This window comes from Bos mutus, chromosome 3, assembly GCF_027580195.1.
Source record: "Bos mutus isolate GX-2022 chromosome 3, NWIPB_WYAK_1.1, whole genome shotgun sequence".
Lineage (NCBI taxonomy): Eukaryota > Metazoa > Chordata > Mammalia > Artiodactyla > Bovidae > Bos > Bos mutus.
In genome coordinates, this window is record NC_091619.1 from 48,449,465 (window position 1) to 48,469,072 (window position 19,608).

At 36.6% G+C, this 19,608-nt stretch overlaps 1 protein-coding gene across 2 annotated transcripts in view; it reads right to left on the minus strand.

Moving 5' to 3' along the window:
- Positions 1-19,608, minus strand: part of FNBP1L (formin binding protein 1 like) — a 119,079-nt gene that overhangs the window by 30,220 nt on the left and 69,251 nt on the right. For both annotated transcript variants that reach the window (XM_005894693.2, XM_005894694.2), the window contains exons 3-6: positions 12,691-12,744; positions 11,264-11,411; positions 10,536-10,598; positions 1,380-1,484 (exon numbers count right to left, since the gene is read on the minus strand). In XM_005894693.2, coding sequence (XP_005894755.1) covers positions 1,380-1,484; positions 10,536-10,598; positions 11,264-11,411; positions 12,691-12,744 — 370 coding nt within the window. The remainder of the gene's footprint in view (positions 1-1,379; positions 1,485-10,535; positions 10,599-11,263; positions 11,412-12,690; positions 12,745-19,608) is intronic.

The following is a 19,608-nucleotide window of genomic DNA, read 5'->3' on the forward strand; positions in this document are numbered from 1 at the left end:
ACCATAAACTCACTGAAAGTCAATCCGAACAACCAATATACATTTAGGGTATAATGTATACCCTACAAAAAAAAACCCCAAATACACAATATACATTTAAGGTATAACTGTCAAAAAACCAATATACATTTAGGATGTAATTAATATAAATTTAGTTTCAAAACAAGCAAGGTAATCAAACTCAGAACTGATCAAATTGAACTATATACAACATACTTTAAGTGGAATATTGGTTAATTAAATGATATCTAAATGGAAGTAGTCATAGTGAAAGGTAACTTGAAGATATTTCATATGTAGAATAGTTGAAGAAACAGACAATTCATCTATGGGTAGAGAATCTGCTAAAAATATCTAAATACCTATTTATGAGAAAAACAGATTTGTTATTTCAGTTTTTTTACAAACTGAAAGTGAACAGGGAAATGAGTGGGGTCAATATAAGGAAATGGTAATTTTTTTTTTTTTTTTAATGAACAGGCTATTTTAAGTTTCTATATTTCCAGTGACAGGGAACTTACTATCATAAGAGGTGTAGGTTATTAAAAATAGGGTAGACAAGATAAAAGCATAAGTTACAGCAGAAGATCTTTAAGGTAACTGTAACCTAAAATGTTTACGATTTTAGGGTTTTTAAAAAATTGGTAAAGCAAATGGAAGGTAGAAAATAAAGTATTCCTTTCTCCTTACTTTTTCTTCTTCTGATGCTATAGAATATTATAAAATTCTAAGGAGAAGATATACTAATGGTGGACCTTTGTATATACAAAAAGAACGGAGTAAGGTTCGTCTATATTTCAAAACTCCAACATTTCAACACTATCACTGTGTCAAATATCCTAAGATAAAGAGCGTACAGCAAGGGAGAAGGAAAAGCTAAGCCACAACAGTTATAGGACTGACCCTACCAACAGTTATGTTATACAACTTCTGGCCCAGACTCAGTGAATGACAAGAGAGAATTCAGCTTTCCAAAATGAGTGAATGAATGAACTAATAAACAAATAGCGATAAATCACATTTCTGACAGTTTTATCATGTTTTCCTTTCTGTAAAGTTGAGAAGCACACTATCCAGCCTCTATCTGCATACCCTATCAACATACCTTAGACTTTCTGTCTTATTTGGGAATAGGATAGAAGCTCATTCCTATTAGCAATTAAATCTTTCCTATGCACTTTGAATGCAGTTGACATTATTAATTTTGTTTACTTTCTCAGACCAGAATTGTAATTTAAAGTACACAAATATTTGTGTATTTTAGATTAGATGTAGAGTATCTCTTGCAGAAACACTAATACTAACATGAATATTGTAACTATGCTCCATATGCAAGTAATAATATTTTGATATTAAAGTCAGCTTGAATTATTTCTTACCTTTTCAACATCTGCCTTGGTTGCATTCGTGTCATTATCCAATCTTTCGTAACTCTGTTGTGCCTTCTCTGCCTCTCTACATTCTCTTTCAAATTTCTTTTTACTCTGTTAAAAAAAATTAAAATACTGAAAAATAAAATTAGAGTTATCTCATTTAAAAGTTAATAAACAATACTAATACTAATAAATAATACATGGAACCACAAAAGACCAGAACTGCCAAAGCAATCCTGAGGAAAAAGGAGAAAGCTGGAGGCATAACCCTTCTAGATATAAGACAGTACTATGAAGCTACAGTTATCAAAACAGTATGATACTGGCACAAAAAAGACAGCAGGTCAATGGAACAGAACAGAGAACGCAGAAATTAGCCAACACACCTCTTTAACAAAGAAGCCAAGAATATTAAATGGAGAAAAGACAATCTCTTTTGCAAGTGGTGTTGGGAAAGCTGGACAGCTATGTGTAAATCAATGAAATTAGGACACCCCCTCACATATGTAAGAATAAATTCAAAACGTTAAAGACAGTAACATAAAACAGGGCACCATTAAACTCCTAAAAGAGAACATAAGCAAAACATTCTCAGATATAATATTTTCTTAGATCAGTCTCCCGAGGCAAAAGAAGTAAAAGCAAAAAATAAACAAATGGGACCTAATCAAACTTTTAAAAGCCTTTGCAAAGAAAAGCATAAACAAAATGAAAAGACCTATGGAACAGGAAAAAATGTTTGCAAATGATGTGACTGACAAGGGGTTAACATTCAAAATATACAAACACATACAACTCAGTATTTAAAAACAAAAAAAAAAAGAACAATCAAAAAGTGGGCAGATCTAAAATTTCTCCAAAGAAGACATACAGATGGTGAACAGACACATGAAAAGGTGTTCAACATAGGTAATTATTAGAGAAATACAAATCAAAACCACAAAGAAGTATCATCTCACACTGTTCAGAATGACTATCATCAAAATGTCTACAAATAATGAATGCTGAAGAGGGTATGGAGAAAAAGGAACTGTTCTACACAGTAGAAATGTGAATTGGTGTAGCCACTGTGGAAACCAGCATGCAGTTTTCTCAAGAAACTAAAAACAGAACTACCGTATGATCTAGCAGTGCACTCCTGGGCATATATCCAGAAAAGATGAAAAATATATGCATCACAATATTCACAGCAGCAGCATTTATAATATTAATAGCTAAGCCATGGAAACAACCCAAATGCCCATCAACAGACAACTGGTTTAAGAAGATGTGTGCTATATATATATATATATATATATACACACACACATACACATACACACACAATGGATGTTACTCAGCCATAAGGAATGAAATATTATCATATGCAGCAACATGGATGGACCTAGAGAATATCATACTAAGCAAAGTAAGTCAGACAAACATTATATAATATCACTTTTAAATGAAATCTAAAAAAAAAAATACAAATGACCATATATGCAGAACAGAAACAGACTCACAGACATAGAAAACAAACTTAATCATTACCAAAAGGGAAAGGGGGGAAGAGGGTTAAACTAGGAGTACGAGGTTCAGTTGAGCTATTGCAAATCCTGAAAGATGATGCTGTGCAAGTGCTGCAGTCAATACGCCAGCACATTTGGAAAACTCAGCAGTGGCCACAGGACTGGAAAAGGTCAGTTTTCACTCCAATCCCAAAGAAAGGCAATGCCAAAGAATGCACAAACTACTGCACAATTGCACTCATCTCACACGCTAGTAAAGTAATGCTCAAAATTCTCCAAGCCAGGCTTCAGCAATACGTGAACCATGAACTTCCTGATGTTCAAGCTGGTTTTAGAAAATGCAGAGGAACCAGAGATCAAATTGCCAACATCCACTGGATCATAGAAAAAGCAAGAGAGTTCCAGAAAAACACCTATTTCTGCTTTATTGACTATGCCAAAGCCTTTGACTATGTGGATCACAATAAACTGTGGAAAATTCTGAAGAGATGGGAATACCAGACCACCTGATCTGCCTCTTGAGAAACCTGTATGCAGGTCAGGAAGCAACAGTTAGAACTGGACATGGAACAACAGTACGGGGTTAACAGATACAAACTACTATACATGAAACAGATCAGCAACAGGATTTACAAGGAACTATATTCAATATCTTGTAATAACCTATAATGGAAAATAATCTGAAAAAACTCATATAGATATATATAAAACTGAATCACTTTGCTGTACACGTGAAACCAACACAATATTAAAAACCAACTCTACCTCAATTTAAAAAAGAAAGTAACTTTAAGGTGTTGCTACTGTGAAATGTGTAAAATTGCATACTCAAAGTGAAATTTTTCTAAATTAGAAATTTTACTATTGCAAACCATGCACTTTAAACATCAGATATCATAAGACTGTAAAGAAAAAAATTATAAGCATAACTGAGTTAATATTTATTATGCATCTCAATCTCTTTATAATAAAAATAATCACATGTACTTAAGCTCAATTTAAGCAGGACTTTTGGTTTGTTCAGTGTTTTTGTTTGGTTTTTATGCATTTTGTTGATTGGTTTGATGTTTGCTTGTTTTTCTGTGTTTGTTTTTTTGATGGGATCCCAATGTAGCTTAGAATATGGAAACATCCCTCCAGACTGGTTTTGTGTTGTTTCTTCCATGTGTCCCAAGAAATACCATCTGCACAATGGCTCCTGAATTATTTAAAATTTAATTCAAATTACCATAACTTTGCAAAAGCTATTCAGAACTTAACATGTGATATATTTACTTTCCTGTGCACATTTTTTATCCTTAAATTAATGTCTCTTTCTTAAAAAATTGCTTTAGTTTCCAATGTACTCTTCTCTAATTTAACCCTGGTGTCCCCAGTTCTTTAAACCTCTCAATTAATTCAACTACATTCACAATTCTATTAATTTTATTTTCCTAATGAAATCAAGAACTCAAGAGGTTTTTAACCTGCTAAAATTTGGACTGATTACCAAACTAGGCCTACTGTTACCTTGGGATTTCCCTTCACCATTTCCTGGGGATTCCTTTCAACTCTCCCTTAATTTGAATTAATCTCTAGCTCTACACCTTCCCCTCTCTTGGTTCATTTCTCTATTTTGCTAGAACACATTCAGCAGTAGCTTCCTAAAAGAAGGTTTGTGGGAGATAATTTTTTGAGTCTCCAAGACTCCAAGCCTTTCCATCTCTTTTTATAAAGTTTAACTGGGTATGAAACTCTTGAGTAGGAAACTGTCTTCTTTCAGACATGTAAAAGTACTACTTCATTGTTCTGGCTTCCTGATCCCTGATCGTTTGCATAAAACATATTTATTTTATATTTTGTTTTTCCTCTATGGAGTTTGGTAGGATCGTCTCCCTCTAACTGTCCTGAAATTTCATTAAGCTATGTCTTGTAACTGTGCTGGATACCTGGAAAATCCTTTCCATCTAGAAACTCATGTCTTTCTATTCTGGGAAAATTTTCTTCCTGAATTAATTTTCCCTATCTATTTTCTATGTTTTCTATTTTTTAAGATGATTCTTACCTTGAAAATCAATCTACAGGATGAATCCTCTAATTCTCTTATCAATCTCTGTCATTTTGCTCTACTTTAAAACAACAGAATGGGAAAGACTAGAGATCTCTTCAAGAAAATAAGAGATACCAAGGGAACATTTCATGCAAAGATGGGCTCGATAAAGGACAGAAATGGTATGGACCTAACAGAAGCAGAAGATATTAAGAAGAGATGGCAAGAATACACAGAAGAACTGTACAAAAAAGATCTTCACAACCCAGATAATCACGATGCTGTGATCACTGACCTAGAGCCAGACATCCTGGAATGTGAAGTCAAGTGGGCCTTAGAAAGCATCACTACAAACAAAGCTAGTGGAGGTGATGGAATTCCAGTGGAGCCATTTCAAATCCTGAAAGACGATGCTGTGAAAGTGCTGCACTCAATATGCCAGCAAATTTGGAAAACTCAGCAGTGGCCACAGGACTGAAAAAGGTCAGTTTTCATTCCAATCCCAAAGAAAGGCAATGCCAAAGAATGCTCAAACTACCGCACAATTGCACTCATCTCACACGCTAGTAAAGTAATGCTCAAAATTCTCCAAGCCAGGCTTCAGCAATACGTGAACCATGAACTTCCTGATGTTCAAGCTGGTTTTAGAAAAGGCAGAGGAACCAGAGATCAAATTGCCAACATCCGCTGGATCATCGAAAAAGCAAGAGAATTCCAGAAAAACATCTATTTCTGCTTTATTGACTATGCCAAAGCCTTTGACTGTGTGGATCACAATCAACTGTGGAAAATTCTGAAAGAGATGGGAATACCAGACCACCTGATCTGCCTCTTGAGAAATGTGTATGCAGGTCAGGAAGCAACAGTTAGAACTGGACACGGAACAACAGACTGGTTCCAAATAAGAAAAGGAGTACGTCAAGGCTGTATATTGTCACCCTGCTTATTTAACTTCTATGCAGAGTACATCATGAGAAACGCTGGGCTGGAAGAAGCACAAGCTGGAATCAAGATTGTTGGGAGAATCTCAATAACCTCAGATATGCAGATGACACCACCCTTATGGCAGAAAGTGAAGAGGAACTCAAAAGCCTCTTGATGAAAGTGAAAGTGGAGAGTGGAAAAGTTGGCTTAAAGCTCAACGTTCAGAAAACGAAGATCATGGCATCTGGTCCCACCACTTCATGGGAAATAGATGGGGAAACAGTGGAAACAGTGTCAGACTTTATTTTTCTGGGCTCCAAAATCACTGCAGATGGTGATTGCAGCCATGAAATTAAAAGACGCTTACTCCTTGGAAGGAAAGTTATGACCAACCTAGATAGCATATTCAAAAGCAGAGACATTACTTTGCCAACAAAGGTCCATCTAGTCAAGGCTATGGTTTTTCCAGTGGTCATGTATGGATGTGAGAGTTGGACTGTGAAGAAGGCTGAGTGCCGAAGAATTGATGCCTTTGAACTGTGGTGTTGGAGAAGACTCTTGGGAGTCCCTTGGACTGCGAGGAGATCCAACCAGTCCATTCTGAAGGAGACCAGCCCTGGGATTTCTTTGGAGGGAATGATGCTGAAGCTGAAGCTCTGGTACTTTGGCTACCTCATGCGAAGAGTTGACTCATTGGAAAAGACTCTGATGCTGGGAGGGCTTGGGGGCAGGAGGAGAAGGCGACGACAGAGGATGAGATGGCTGGATGGCATCACTGACTCGATGGACGTGAGTCTGAGTGAACTCCGGGAGTTAGTGATGGACAGGGAGGCCTGGCGTGCTGCAATTCATGGTGTCGCAAAGAATCGGACACGACTGAGCGACTGAACTGAACTGAAGACTTTTTCAATTTCATTCTTTCCAGTCAGCTTTTCATAAAGTTCTTTTTTGTTCTTTGTATGTTCCTTTCTTAATAGTATCTTGTTCCTATTTCAGGGATGTAATCATTTCTCTATTCCCTATGAAAAATGTTAATAATAGTTCTGGGTGTTTGGCTTGTTTGCTTTTCATTTTTAATTTCTATTTCCTTTCATAGTCACTGTTTCTTCAAAGTTGCTTTTTTTTTCCCCCTGTATACTTTGCTGTTTATGTCTGGAGATTTCTGCCAATCTGCTCTTCTTATTTGAAAAGCTAACTGGCTTTAAGTTAGCTTTGGAGTTTCCTTGGAGAAACCATGGTGCCTGTATCTTTAAGTCTTTTCCTCTAAACCTAATTAAATTCCACAGAGGAAATTCTTCCAACTTCTTGTCTGGAAAACATATACCTTGCTACCTGTATTCTGAGAATTACTAAGAAGAAAGCACAGGATGTCAACATTTTCTGTTTACCTAACCAGTTACAAGGTCAATTTTTTGTCTTGGGCATTACAAAACTATTCAGATAGTGCAAATCTCATTAACTACAAGGTCAAAAGGTTTAACCTTCTCACAGGTTACCTCCCACTCCTTGACCTTCAGATAGAGACAAGGTTCTCTGTTGTCTCCCTTGGCCTGTCCAGAGTTCCTGCCACTTTTCACTAAAGGTTTAACCCTTCAAAGATTCAAACTTTATACAGGGATTTCAGTTCCAACTCTTCACATAGAGCTAAAAACCTAAACTCTGTCCTTTTGTGAGTACTAAATACCAAGCCCTTAGCAAGGTCCTGTAAACCATACCCCAACACCTCTGGAATCACTTTTCAAATGCCATTGTATCACCTCTTACACCTATTGCTCTGGCTTTTAGATTATCCTTAGCTTCCAACAGTTAAGAGATTTCCCTTTCTTTCAGGTAAGAGCTTTCTGCTGAGCTTAACATACAATAAAAAATATTTTAGCTGTTATATCTAGGTATTTGTAACCAAGTGCTTCCCAGGTGGCACTAGTGGTAAAGAACCCACCTGCCAAGAGACACAGGTTCAATCCCTGGGTCAGGAAGATCCTTGGAGGAGGGAGTGGCAACCCACTCCAATATTCTTGCCTGGAGAATCCCCATGGACAGAGGAGTCTATCGGGCCACCGTCTATAGGGTTGCAAAGAGATGGACAATACTGAAGAGAATGAGCATGCATGCCTCTGGAGCCAAAAGATGTCTGAGTTAGCTCAGCTGACCTTATAGCTAGTACCAGGAATACCTGTAAGTTACATCAAATTTAAAAATTTGATGTAAGAAATTTATTATAAAAACTTTAAAATGCACTTACTATTTTGATTAGTATGAGACATCAAATGATACTTAAAATTTATTCAAAGCATAAATATATCTGAATATGCATAAAATGCGGAATGTCACTTTCCTGTGAAGATTACATTTCACACTGAATTATCTGAAACTCAGTTCACAGATGTGTTTTCAAATTGAACAGCTATAGCTACCAATTTTGGTATAATCTGAGGCAATGCATATACACAAAAGTACTTTTATAGTGTCTTCAGATCAGATCAGCCGCTCAGTCGTGTCTGACTCTTTGCGACCCCATGAATCGCAGCATGCCAGTCCTCCCTGTCCATCACCAACTCCCAGAATTCACTCAGACTCACGTCCATCGAGTCAGTGACGCCATCCAGCCATCTCATCCTCTGTCGTCGCCTTCTCCTCCTGCCCCCAAGCCCTCCCAGCATCAGAGTCTTTTCCAATGAGTCAACTCTTCGCATGAGGTAGCCAAAGTACTGGAGTTTCAGCTTCAGCATCATTCCTTCCAAAGGAATCCCAGGGCTGATCTCCTTCAGAATGGACTGGTTGGATCTCCTCGCAGTCCAAGGGACTCCCAAGAGTCTTCTCCAACACCACAGTTCAAAGGCATCAATTCTTCGGCACTCAGCCTTCTTCACAGTCCAACTCTCACATCCATACATGACCACTGGAAAAACCATAGCCTTGACTAGACGAACCTTTGTTGGCAAAGTAATGTCTCTGCTTTTGAATATGCAATCCATGTTGGTCATAACTTTCCTTCCAAGGGGCAAGCATCTTTTAATTTCATGGCTGCAGTCACCATATGCAGCGATTTTGGAGCCCAGAAAAATAAAGTCTGACACTGTTTCCACTGTTTCCCCATCTATTTCCCATGAAGTGATGGGACCGGATGCCATGGTCTTCGTTTTCTGAATGTTGAGCTTTAAGCCAACTTTTTCCCTCTCCACTTTCACTTTCATCAAGAGGCTTTTGAGTTCCTCTTCACTTTCTGCCATAAGGGTGGTGTCATCTGCATATCTGAGGTTATTGATATTTCTCCCAGCAATAACAACTGTCAATTTTTTTCCCTCAATATTCAATACTCCATCACTAATTCAACCTACCCCTGCTAGTTCTTTAAATCTCCTGTCAATTATTTCAAATGTGTTAGACATTTTACAATTTCATTTCCTTGATTAGACATGAAGACATGGGACTAGAAAATGAATCCTGCATATATTTCTCCATATTACACAAAAATTGTATTTGTGTGTCTCTCACTATACTGTAGGTTCCACAAAAACAAGATCATTATCATATTTGCTTTTGTATCAAACTCAATACATATTGTGGGTATCTTCAATATACCTGAGTTGAGCTGAACTCACCTTTATTTCATAATACTGTCAATGTCTTAAATCTCTCCTACATTTTTTGATGCTTTCTTATGACTCTTACAACTATGCTTAGTAACAATTATTCTAAAGGTAAATCAGCACATATCAACAGGAATGATTTGTGTCAACTCCAGTCTTTAAAGGAACCAATAACTCCTGAGTGTAGGAGTTTGTTATTTTGTGCAAATGAAAGACACACACACATACACACTCATTAGGTGGCAGTACTAAGGATGCTAGTTAAGGCAATTTTAAATTTAATAAATGTAAACAGTCCCTTAAAGTCTTGCTGCAACCAATCAGAAATAAAATCAAAACAAAAATCAAAACAGACTATTAATATACCTAAGAATTCTCAATCAGCACTGATTAGAATCTTACATTTACATTATTAGAGATCCAGTGAACTGGAAGAAACATTTTATATTATCTAGTCTGCTGTCTTCATTTTTCATTTACTAAAGATGAAGTCATGAAAAAAATCAGATGCTAAGGGAAAGGCGAACTAGAACCCAGGTTCTCTTTGTCTCAGTCAAATGGTCTTCTAAGATATATCACTATTTCCTTATTATTTCTATCCTCTACCAATACTTTACAATAACAACTGCAAAGACAAAAAGAATCTTCCTAAATGTCTACAAATACCTGAAGATTACAGAGTTGTTACAAAGTACAGAACCATACAGGGAAAAAAAAAAAAGGAAAATGGACACACTGATCTCACATTCTCTATTTACATCAGTGTCAAATTAAGAATACTACTACAATGAGAAATATTAAACTCAAATAGATAAGAAACAAGAGAACTTGGCTTCCCAGGTGACACAGTAGTAAAGACTCTGCCTGCCAATGACAGGAGACATGGGTTTGTTTCTTGGGGCGGGAAGATTTCCTCAAGTACGAAATGGCAACCCACTCGAGTATTCCTGCATGAAAAATTTCAAGGACAGAGGAGCCTGACAGGCTCCAGTCCATGGGGTTGCAAAGAGTTGGACACCAACGAGCAACTGAGCACGAACACACATAAGAGAATTCAGGGCTAAATCAGTCTACGAAAATTTATGTCAAACATGAAAACATTATAACTCACATTATCCATCTGTTTCCAACACATGTCGAGGTATTGCTGAGCTTTTCGTCCCTCTTGAAGATGCTAAAGGTGATAACAACCAAAAAAACACAAATTTTAAAATTACATTTAAACACCAATTAAAGTCTAAAGGCCTCTCCCAAAAGACTTTTCACTTAATTTACTTTCAAGGTACTAATTATGTAACTTTATCAAGACTCAGGAAGACAAAAACTCTCTAAAATGCATTTCCTAGAATATTATTTAAATACTTCAAATATAATTTTTAAGACATATAATCTCTAGAAAAATACATGATTATAGAGAATAGGGGTAGAAAAAGTTTTTTATAATGGGTCAGATAAATATTTTAGGTGTCGGAAACCACGTGGTCTCTTGCAAATATTCAACTCTGCTAATGTAATGCAAAAGTGGCCACCCGCAATATGTAAGTAACTATCTAAAAATGTAAAAACCATTCTGAGCTCATGCTAACTAGGAAACAAAAACAGGCAGTAAGCTAGAGTTGGCATGCTGGCTAGAGTTTACCAAACCTCAGTCTTAAATCCAAAATGATCACAAATTAGCAAGAATGTCTTGAGATAATTTAAGCTAGAAGAAATGTAGTGAAATAGAAAACCAGTTCATGCTGAATGAACATACATAATTTTAAAAGGCAAAGTAATTACTTCATTTCTGTGAAAACATTATATGCTATTATAACTGTATAAAAATGACAAAAAAATTACCATTTTTCTTTCAGTTTTCAGATCATGAGCATATCTCATTAATTCACCATAAACTCTGTGGGCCATTTCTTCTGCTACTACTTCTCGCTGTCCTGCATAGTCATTTAACTCGTTAAGGATGTTAAAAAAGGCTATACACGAAGTAAACCTGACAAAAACATTAAAAATGGCAAAACTTATTTTTATTCTCATTACAAATATTTTTGTGAGATACAGATCAAACCTGACACTTAACCAATTTTAACATATGCATCCTAAATCTCAGCTACTAGCTCTAAATTAAGCTCTGCCTTAAGCTCAAGTTGTACATGTTTATATATTTCCAGGTAGTCATAATTTATCAATAAAAGGATTTGGGGGTCAAAAAATAATAAGAATACTACCTGCAGGCTCTTTTGGCATACTGGAATCTCTTACGTTGCCAACTGACTGGCCTGAGCTTGGGAATGAACTTGGTTGGATTCCTAGGCTTGGCAGCTGAGCCTGTGGCAGAGATGATGTCCTTGCTCTCCAGGACAGAACCTGCCAATCATACCACTCAAATGCATCTCGATGGGTGATCTACAAACAATTTTGCTATCAGCTCTGGACACAGCTGCCTGTATGCCTGCCCACATCCTGAATGGAAGTGAGGTGCCACTTTGGTTGGCACCACAGAGGGTAAGAAGGGGCAGAAATAAGGGTAAAAAGAAATGTGTGTGGAGGGAAGGAGAGAGACAAAGAAAATAACTCTATTAAAATGTATAGATCTACTTGAATACACTGCCAGAACGCTCTTATGTAAGCTGAAGGCACACAGCTCAGACAGGACTCCATTAACACTAAACCAAAGACTCCTCTAAATAACTGACAATCATACACAAAGTTGTTTTAAGTTTAGTCTTTGTTTCTGCATTTTACAACCATCCAGTTTCTTTTTGTTTCTGCATTTTACAACCATCCACGTATCCCCGTGTGTAAGAATGCCAGAAAGCTTGTAGGCAATCCCTAAACATTTATTCAGAGTTCCAAAATTACTCTGAAAACCTATTCCTTTTCATTACCCCTTTAACCCAACCAGCTAAATTGTTTTACTATTTGTAAAAGAAAAATCAAGAATCTAACAAGCTGACAACTACAAAATAAAGTATGGAAAAAAATACCCTTCTCTTCTGGAGACTACATTCATTCAAGTGGAGTCCCAATCCACCTATTACTTAGAACTCATACATCAACTATCCTAAAAAGCTATCATCAAGCCCACTGAAATATGCATTCTCATAAGAAAAAATAGTACTTTCCTCTGTCATAAACATAATTTTTTATTATGATACAAATCTTGTTAAAATTTTTATAAAAAGCTAATAGTATAATATTTATTTTACTAAATAACAAAAATATACTCTTTTAAATTTTCATAAGCAATAATAAATAGGTATATAATTTACCTTGGCTCTTCATCTTTGGAGGAACGTTTGGGACAGTACTTCTTAACCAGATTTCTACAGGAAGATTTTTTAAAATTTGTTAAAAATGCTGTTGTCGAAATTGACTTACATTCTAAAAGTCTCCAATTTCATTAAACCAAGAATTTAATGATGTAAAGTAATTAACACAGTAACATGATCATCTATCATTTCATCTCTGCAAAATCAGAGGCAGACAAGCACACGGACTCTGGAGTCAAACTGGACTACATGGGTCACATAAAACCCCTCTCTATGCCCCGTTTTCTATAAATGATGGTAACAGTAACCTCTACCCCATATATGAGAATTAAAGGAGACAGTATTTGCAAAGCACTAACCACAGTCCTTTATAGCATGCTCCTCAAAACATGATCCATAGACTAAGTAAAAGTCCACTTACTCTTCATTACCGATCCACAACAAGCTAAGTACAGAAGTTGAGAGTAATTTTATAAATGTTGAATCCAACAGCAAAAAATGTAGGGCATTTCATGTCTCTTTTTACATCATTTTTCAAGTATTCAAAACTTTTTGTATTTTATAAAAGCATCAGTAGACACTTTAAAAGAATCTAGTCCGTTATCACAAATAATTTGAGATATACTACAGAGGATGAGACGGCTGGATGGCATCACCGACTCGATGGATGTGAGTTTGAGTGAACTCCGGGATATGGTGATGAACAGGGAGGCCTGGCGTGCTGCGATTCATGGGGTTGCAGAGTTGGACACGACTGAGAGACTAAACTGAATTGAAACTGAAACTATAATATTCATGGAAATTAGCAATTATGAGGTAATTGATTAATTTATGGTATTATGGTTATAACTACAGTCTCCAACCTATAAATTGATTGCATTCCAGAAATTACTTTTAAAGTCAGTGATTTTAAACCATGAATCCATAAATTACTTTAAACAAAAACAAGTCAAATTTGGGCAAAGAACATTCCAAAGAGCAAGTAGTGTCAAATTGTGAACAGTTTTTTGTATATCAGCATTTTAAGCATTATTTAGAATTACAGGTTATAATCAACACACTGTCTTTGCATACCTACATCACTTACTATGCTATTTTATTCTGTAACAGTTTGTAGCAGACACATTTCTGCTCACCAAAAAAACCTTGTTATTTCATACATTTTCCAGCCCACTTCCAGTTGTGGCTAATTCTGTATAATGGGCTGTAACTTTTGTGTAAATACCAAGCTAAAGCTTTATGGCTCATACCTCGGGCTTCCTCATTCTCTGCAGAAGAACTGTGGAAGTTTCATGTTAAGATAAAGATGAAAATAATGTGAATTCTTCAGTTACTACATGGACTACTAGAGCATTATCACCTAGCCTTGTGGCTGACTGCATGAGCAAGAAATAAGCTTTTTCTGCTTAGCCCATGAGATTTGGGAGTTATTATTCTAGTACAACTGAGTATATCCTAAACTACAGCTCCTCTATTGTCATGCCTATGTAGTTGTGGTGTGCTGGCCACATGTAACAGTTCAGGAACACCTTTTTCTTTTTTTGGCCACATCCTATGGCATGTGGGATCTTAGTTCCCCCCACCAGGGATTGAACCTAGGCCTGCTGCAGTGGAAGCACAGTCTTAACCACTGGACCATGAGGAAAGTCCCACAGGAACACTTTCAGATCCATAAATCCATGCCAAAGTCAATCCTAAAATTTCTCCTGAAATTCTTGGTAAGAGATGTTCTCTTTTAAAATTTTTATTTTATATTGGAGTGCAGTTGATTAACAATGTGGTTTTAGTTTCAGGTGCAGAGCAAAGTGATTCAGTTACCATTTCTTTCTCCAGGGGATCTTCCTGACCCAGGGATCGAACCCAGGTCTCTTGACACTGCAGGCAGAGTCTTTTACATCTGAGCCACCAGGGAAGCCCAGTTATAACTTTAAATGTATCTATTCTCATTCAAATTCTTTTACCATTTAGATTATTATAGAATATAGCACTGAGTTCCCTATGCTACACAGTAAGTAGGTCCTTGTTGTTTATCAATATGTTCTCTTTATTCTAAAGTTAAATTGATAGGACACAACCCTAAAGAGGCTACTTGGGGATTATATCAACAGAGAGGATAGAAAAATCAGGAGAAAAAGAAATTCTTACTTTTCTGAGTACCCAGATCCCTAAACTTTTCAGTTACATAAGCCATACATTTTTTTCTTTGCTTAAACCAATATAATTTGGGCTTCTGACACTTGAAAGACTATGGCTACTGCCACAGACATTAACACTAAAGTCTTAAGATACTCATACTTTAAACATAGCCTAAACAACACTAATTTGATCTCTAGCTTCTGGGGAAGAGCATCTATACCACAAGAGGGAAGGGGAAGAAGAAAGTAATAATACGTTTACCTTTTGAGCATGCCGGCTTAAAACTCAGCAATTTTTAAAAATTGCTCTTGCATCTCTTCTGTAAAAGTTACCCACCTACAGGCAACTCTTCCCAAGGACCAGTAAAGCCCTTAGAAACCATATATAAGACAATAAAGACTCCATCCAAGTGAACCCTGCCATTAGAGAAACTATAGCATAATTCAAAATGTTCTTGTAGTCCACTAAATCAAAACTTCTGCTAGGAGATGACGACACAACAAATTACTAATATTTCTAGGGAGGGGGACTGAGAAGTGATTCATATTTAATGTATTACAATTTTTCTAATTAAAAAAAAAGTATGATAAAAGCATACCAAGAGAATTTATCCCCGCAAAAAAAAGATGTTCCTCAAAGCATCTGATCTCAGTTGGGCTTTCTAAGAAAACAGTCTGAAGTCAGCAAAAATTCATTCCAAGGTGTGATTGGTTACTAAGTCCTACAAATCCCTGCTTTGAATTTTTAACATAATACGCTTATTAGGTCAAATAAATCTCTGGCTTACGTTAAGTATGTAAGGGTAAAACATGCACGTTGCTCCTAAACTAAAAATACTTTAGGCAATTAATCTCTCTCAAGAAGTCTGCCCTTAGAACTCTCCGACACTGTTAGTGAGAATGTAAATTGGTGCAGTTACTATGGAGAACAGTATGGTTCCTTAAGAAACTGAAAACTGAGCTACCATATGATATAGCAATCCCACTCCTGAGCATATATCCAGAGAAGAACATGGTTTGAACGAATACATGCACCTCAATGTTCTCTGCAGCACTGTTTACAATAGCTAAGGCATGGAAGCAACCTAAATATCCACCGACAGATGAATGGATAAAGTTTATACACCCCCAGAGTATTACTCAGCCATTAAAAATAATGAAATAATGCCAGTTGTAGCAACATGGATAGACCTGAAGATTATCATACTAAAAGGAGGACAAAGAAAGACATATATCATATGATATCGCTTATTACAAAAGACTTCTTTACAAAACAGACACAGAGTCACAGACTTAAGAGAAAAACTTATAGTTACCAGGAGAGAAAAGGGAGGGGGTGGGATAGATTGGGAGTTTGAGATTGACAGGTACACAATGCTATATTTAAAGTAGATAGCCAATAAGTACCTACTTTATAGTACAGGGAACTCAGCTCAATACTCTGTAATAAACTAAATGGAAAAGGAAAAGAATGGATACATTTGTATGTGTAACTGAATCACTGTGCTGTACACTTGAAACTAATACAACATTGTTAATCAACTATACTCCAATATAAAATAAAAATTTTCTAAAAATCTGCCCTTAGTGTCAGTTTCCCTAGGCTGTTTATGAAAAAAATTTCCCATTCTTCTAAATTCAGAGACTCTCCAAACAACCAATTATGAAAAGTAGTTTTTATATGTAACACGTTTTGAGTATTGTGTTATAAATCAGGAATTAAAGGTTTATACAGATATATGTTATAATAGATGTCATAGATAAGCTACTACTTTGCTTTGATGCATGTGTCTTTCATTCATGTTTTCTCAGTACCTTAGGATCATGCATCACGGACACAGAAAAACTAATACTCTTCAGTAGTCTGAGAAGGCTTCTAAATTTAATGGGCTTCTCTAAAAATTACAGTATTCCCTATATATTCTATGTGGTATTAAATATATCATACTACTTAACTTATATTTAAATTCTGGATTTTAATATTTATCCATTCTAGTTTTGTCATGTTTATAGTTGAACTTCAGTGAAAATTATAAGCTTTCCAAATAATTTCTAAAAACATTAATTCACTTTTATTTAAACTGCATTTCACAGTTCTGAAAGTAGTAAAATGTAAAAAAAATGTTTAAGGCACATAAATCACTTTTACATTTTTAATGTTTCAACATCTGAGAGGCTCTGAGTTTTAATTCAATATTCCATTGGAACCTGGAATGTTAGGTCCATTAATCAAGGTAAATTGGAAGTGGTCAAACAGGAGATGGCAAGAGTGAACACTGACATTTTAGGAATCAGTGAACTAAAACTGACGGGAATGGGTGGATTTAATTCAGATGACCACTATATCTACTACTGTGGGCAAGAATCCCTTAAAAGAAATGGAGTAGCCCTCATACTCAACAAGAGAGTCCAATATGCAGTTCTTGGATGCAATCTCAAAAAGGACAGAATGATCTCAGTTGCTTTCCAAGGCAAACCATTCAATATCCAGTAATCCAAGTCTATGTCCCAATCACTGATGCAGAAGAAGCTGAAGTTAAACAGTTCTATGAAGACCTAAAAGACCTTCTAGAACTAACACCAAACAAAGATGTCCTTTTCATCACAGGGGTCTAGAATGCAAAAGTAGGAAGTCAAGAGATATCTGGAGTAACAGGAAAGTATGGCCTTGGAATAAAATGAAGCGGTGCAAAGGCTAACAAAGTTTTGCCAAGAGAACACACTGGTCATAGCAAACATTCTCTTCCAACAACACAAGAGATAACTCAACACATGGACATCACCAGATGGTCAATACCAAAATCAGACTGATTATATTCTTTGCAGCTGAAGATGGATAAGCCGTACAGTCAGCAAAAACAAGACCTGGAGCTGACTGTGGCTCAGATCAGCTCCTTATCGCAAAATTCATACTTAAATTTAAGAAAGTAGGGAAAACCACTAGGTCACTCAGGTATGACCTAAATCAAATCCTTTATGATTTTACAGTGGAAGTGACAAATAGATTCAAAGGATTAGATCTGAGACAGAGTGTCTGAAGCACTATAATGGAGGTCTGTAACACTGTACAGAAGGGGGTAATCAAAACCATCCCCGAGAAAAAGAAATGCAAAAAAGCAAAATGGCTGTCTGAGGAGGCCTTACAAATAGCTGAGAAAAGAAAAGCGAAGGGTAAAGAGAAAAGGAAAGATATACCCATCTGAATGCAGAGTTCCAAAGAATAGCAAGGAGAGATAAGAAAGCCTTCCTAAGTGTGCCATGCAAAGAAACAGAGGAAAACAACAGAATGGGAAAGACTAGAGACCTCTTCAAGAAAATTAAGAGATACCAAGGGAACATTTCATGCAAAGATGGGCACAATAAAGGACAGAAATGGTAAGGACCTAACAGAACAGAAGAGATTAAGAGGAGGCGGCAAGAATACAAAAAACTGTACAAAAAAGGTCTTAATGACCTGGATAACGACAATGGTGTGATCACTCACCTAGAACCAGACACCCTGGAGTCTGAAGTCAAGTGGGTCTTAGGAAGCATCACTACAACAAAGCTAATGGAGGTGATGGAATTCCAGCTGAGCTCTTTCAAATCCTAAAAGATGATGCTGTGCAAGTGCTGCACTCAATATGCCAGCAAATTTGGAAAACTCAGCAGCGACCACAGGACTGGAAAAGGTCAGTTTTCATCCCAATTCCAAAGAAGGGCAATGCCAAACAATGTTCAAACTACCACACAACTGCACTCATTTCACATTCTAGCAAGGTAATGCTCAAAATCCTTCAAGGCAGGCTTCAACAGTATGTGAACTGAGAACTTCCAGATGTACAACTTGGATTAAGAAAAGGCAGAGGAACCAGAGATCAAATTGACAACATCTGCTGGATCATAGAAAAAGCAAGGGAATTCCAGAAAAACATCTACTTCTGCTTCACAGACTAAGCTAAAGTCTTTGACTATGTGGATCAAAACAAGCTGTGGAGAATTCTTGAATATGGGAATATCAGACCACCTTATCTGCCTCCTGCAAAACCTGATGCAGGTCAAGAAGCAACAGTTAGAACCAGATATGGAACAACGGCCTGGTTCCAAATTGGGAAAGGAGTATGTCAAGGCTGTATATTGTCACCATGCTAATTTTAACTTATATGCAGAGTACATCATGCAAAATGTGGGGCTGGATAAAGCTCAAGCTGGAATCAAGATTGCCGGGAGAAATATCAATAACCTCAGATATGCCCATGACACCATCCTAACGGCAGAAAACAAAGAGAAACTAAAGAGACTCTTGATAAAAGTGAAAGAGAAGAGTGAAAAAGCTGGCTTAAAACTCAACATTCAAAAAACTTAGATCATGGTATCCGTTCTCATCACTTCATGGCAAACAGATGGCGAAAAATGCAAATAGTGACAGACTTTATTTTCATGGGCTACAGAATCACTGCAGATGGTGACTTGCAGCCATGAAATTAAACAACACTTGCTCCTTGGAAGAAAATCTATGACAAACCTAGATGGCATATTAAAAAGCAGAGACATCACTTTGCCTACAGGTGCATATAGTCAAAGCTATGGTTTTTCCAGTAGTCATGTACAGATGTGAGAGTTGGACCATAAAGAAGGCTCAGCACCGAAGAATTGATGCTTTCAGTTGTGGTGCTGGAGAAGAGACTCTTGAGAGTCCCCTAGACAACAAGATCAAACCAGTCAATCCTAAAGGAAATCAATCCTGAATATCCACTGGAAGGACAGATGCTGAAGCTCCAATTCTTTGGCTCCCTGATACAAA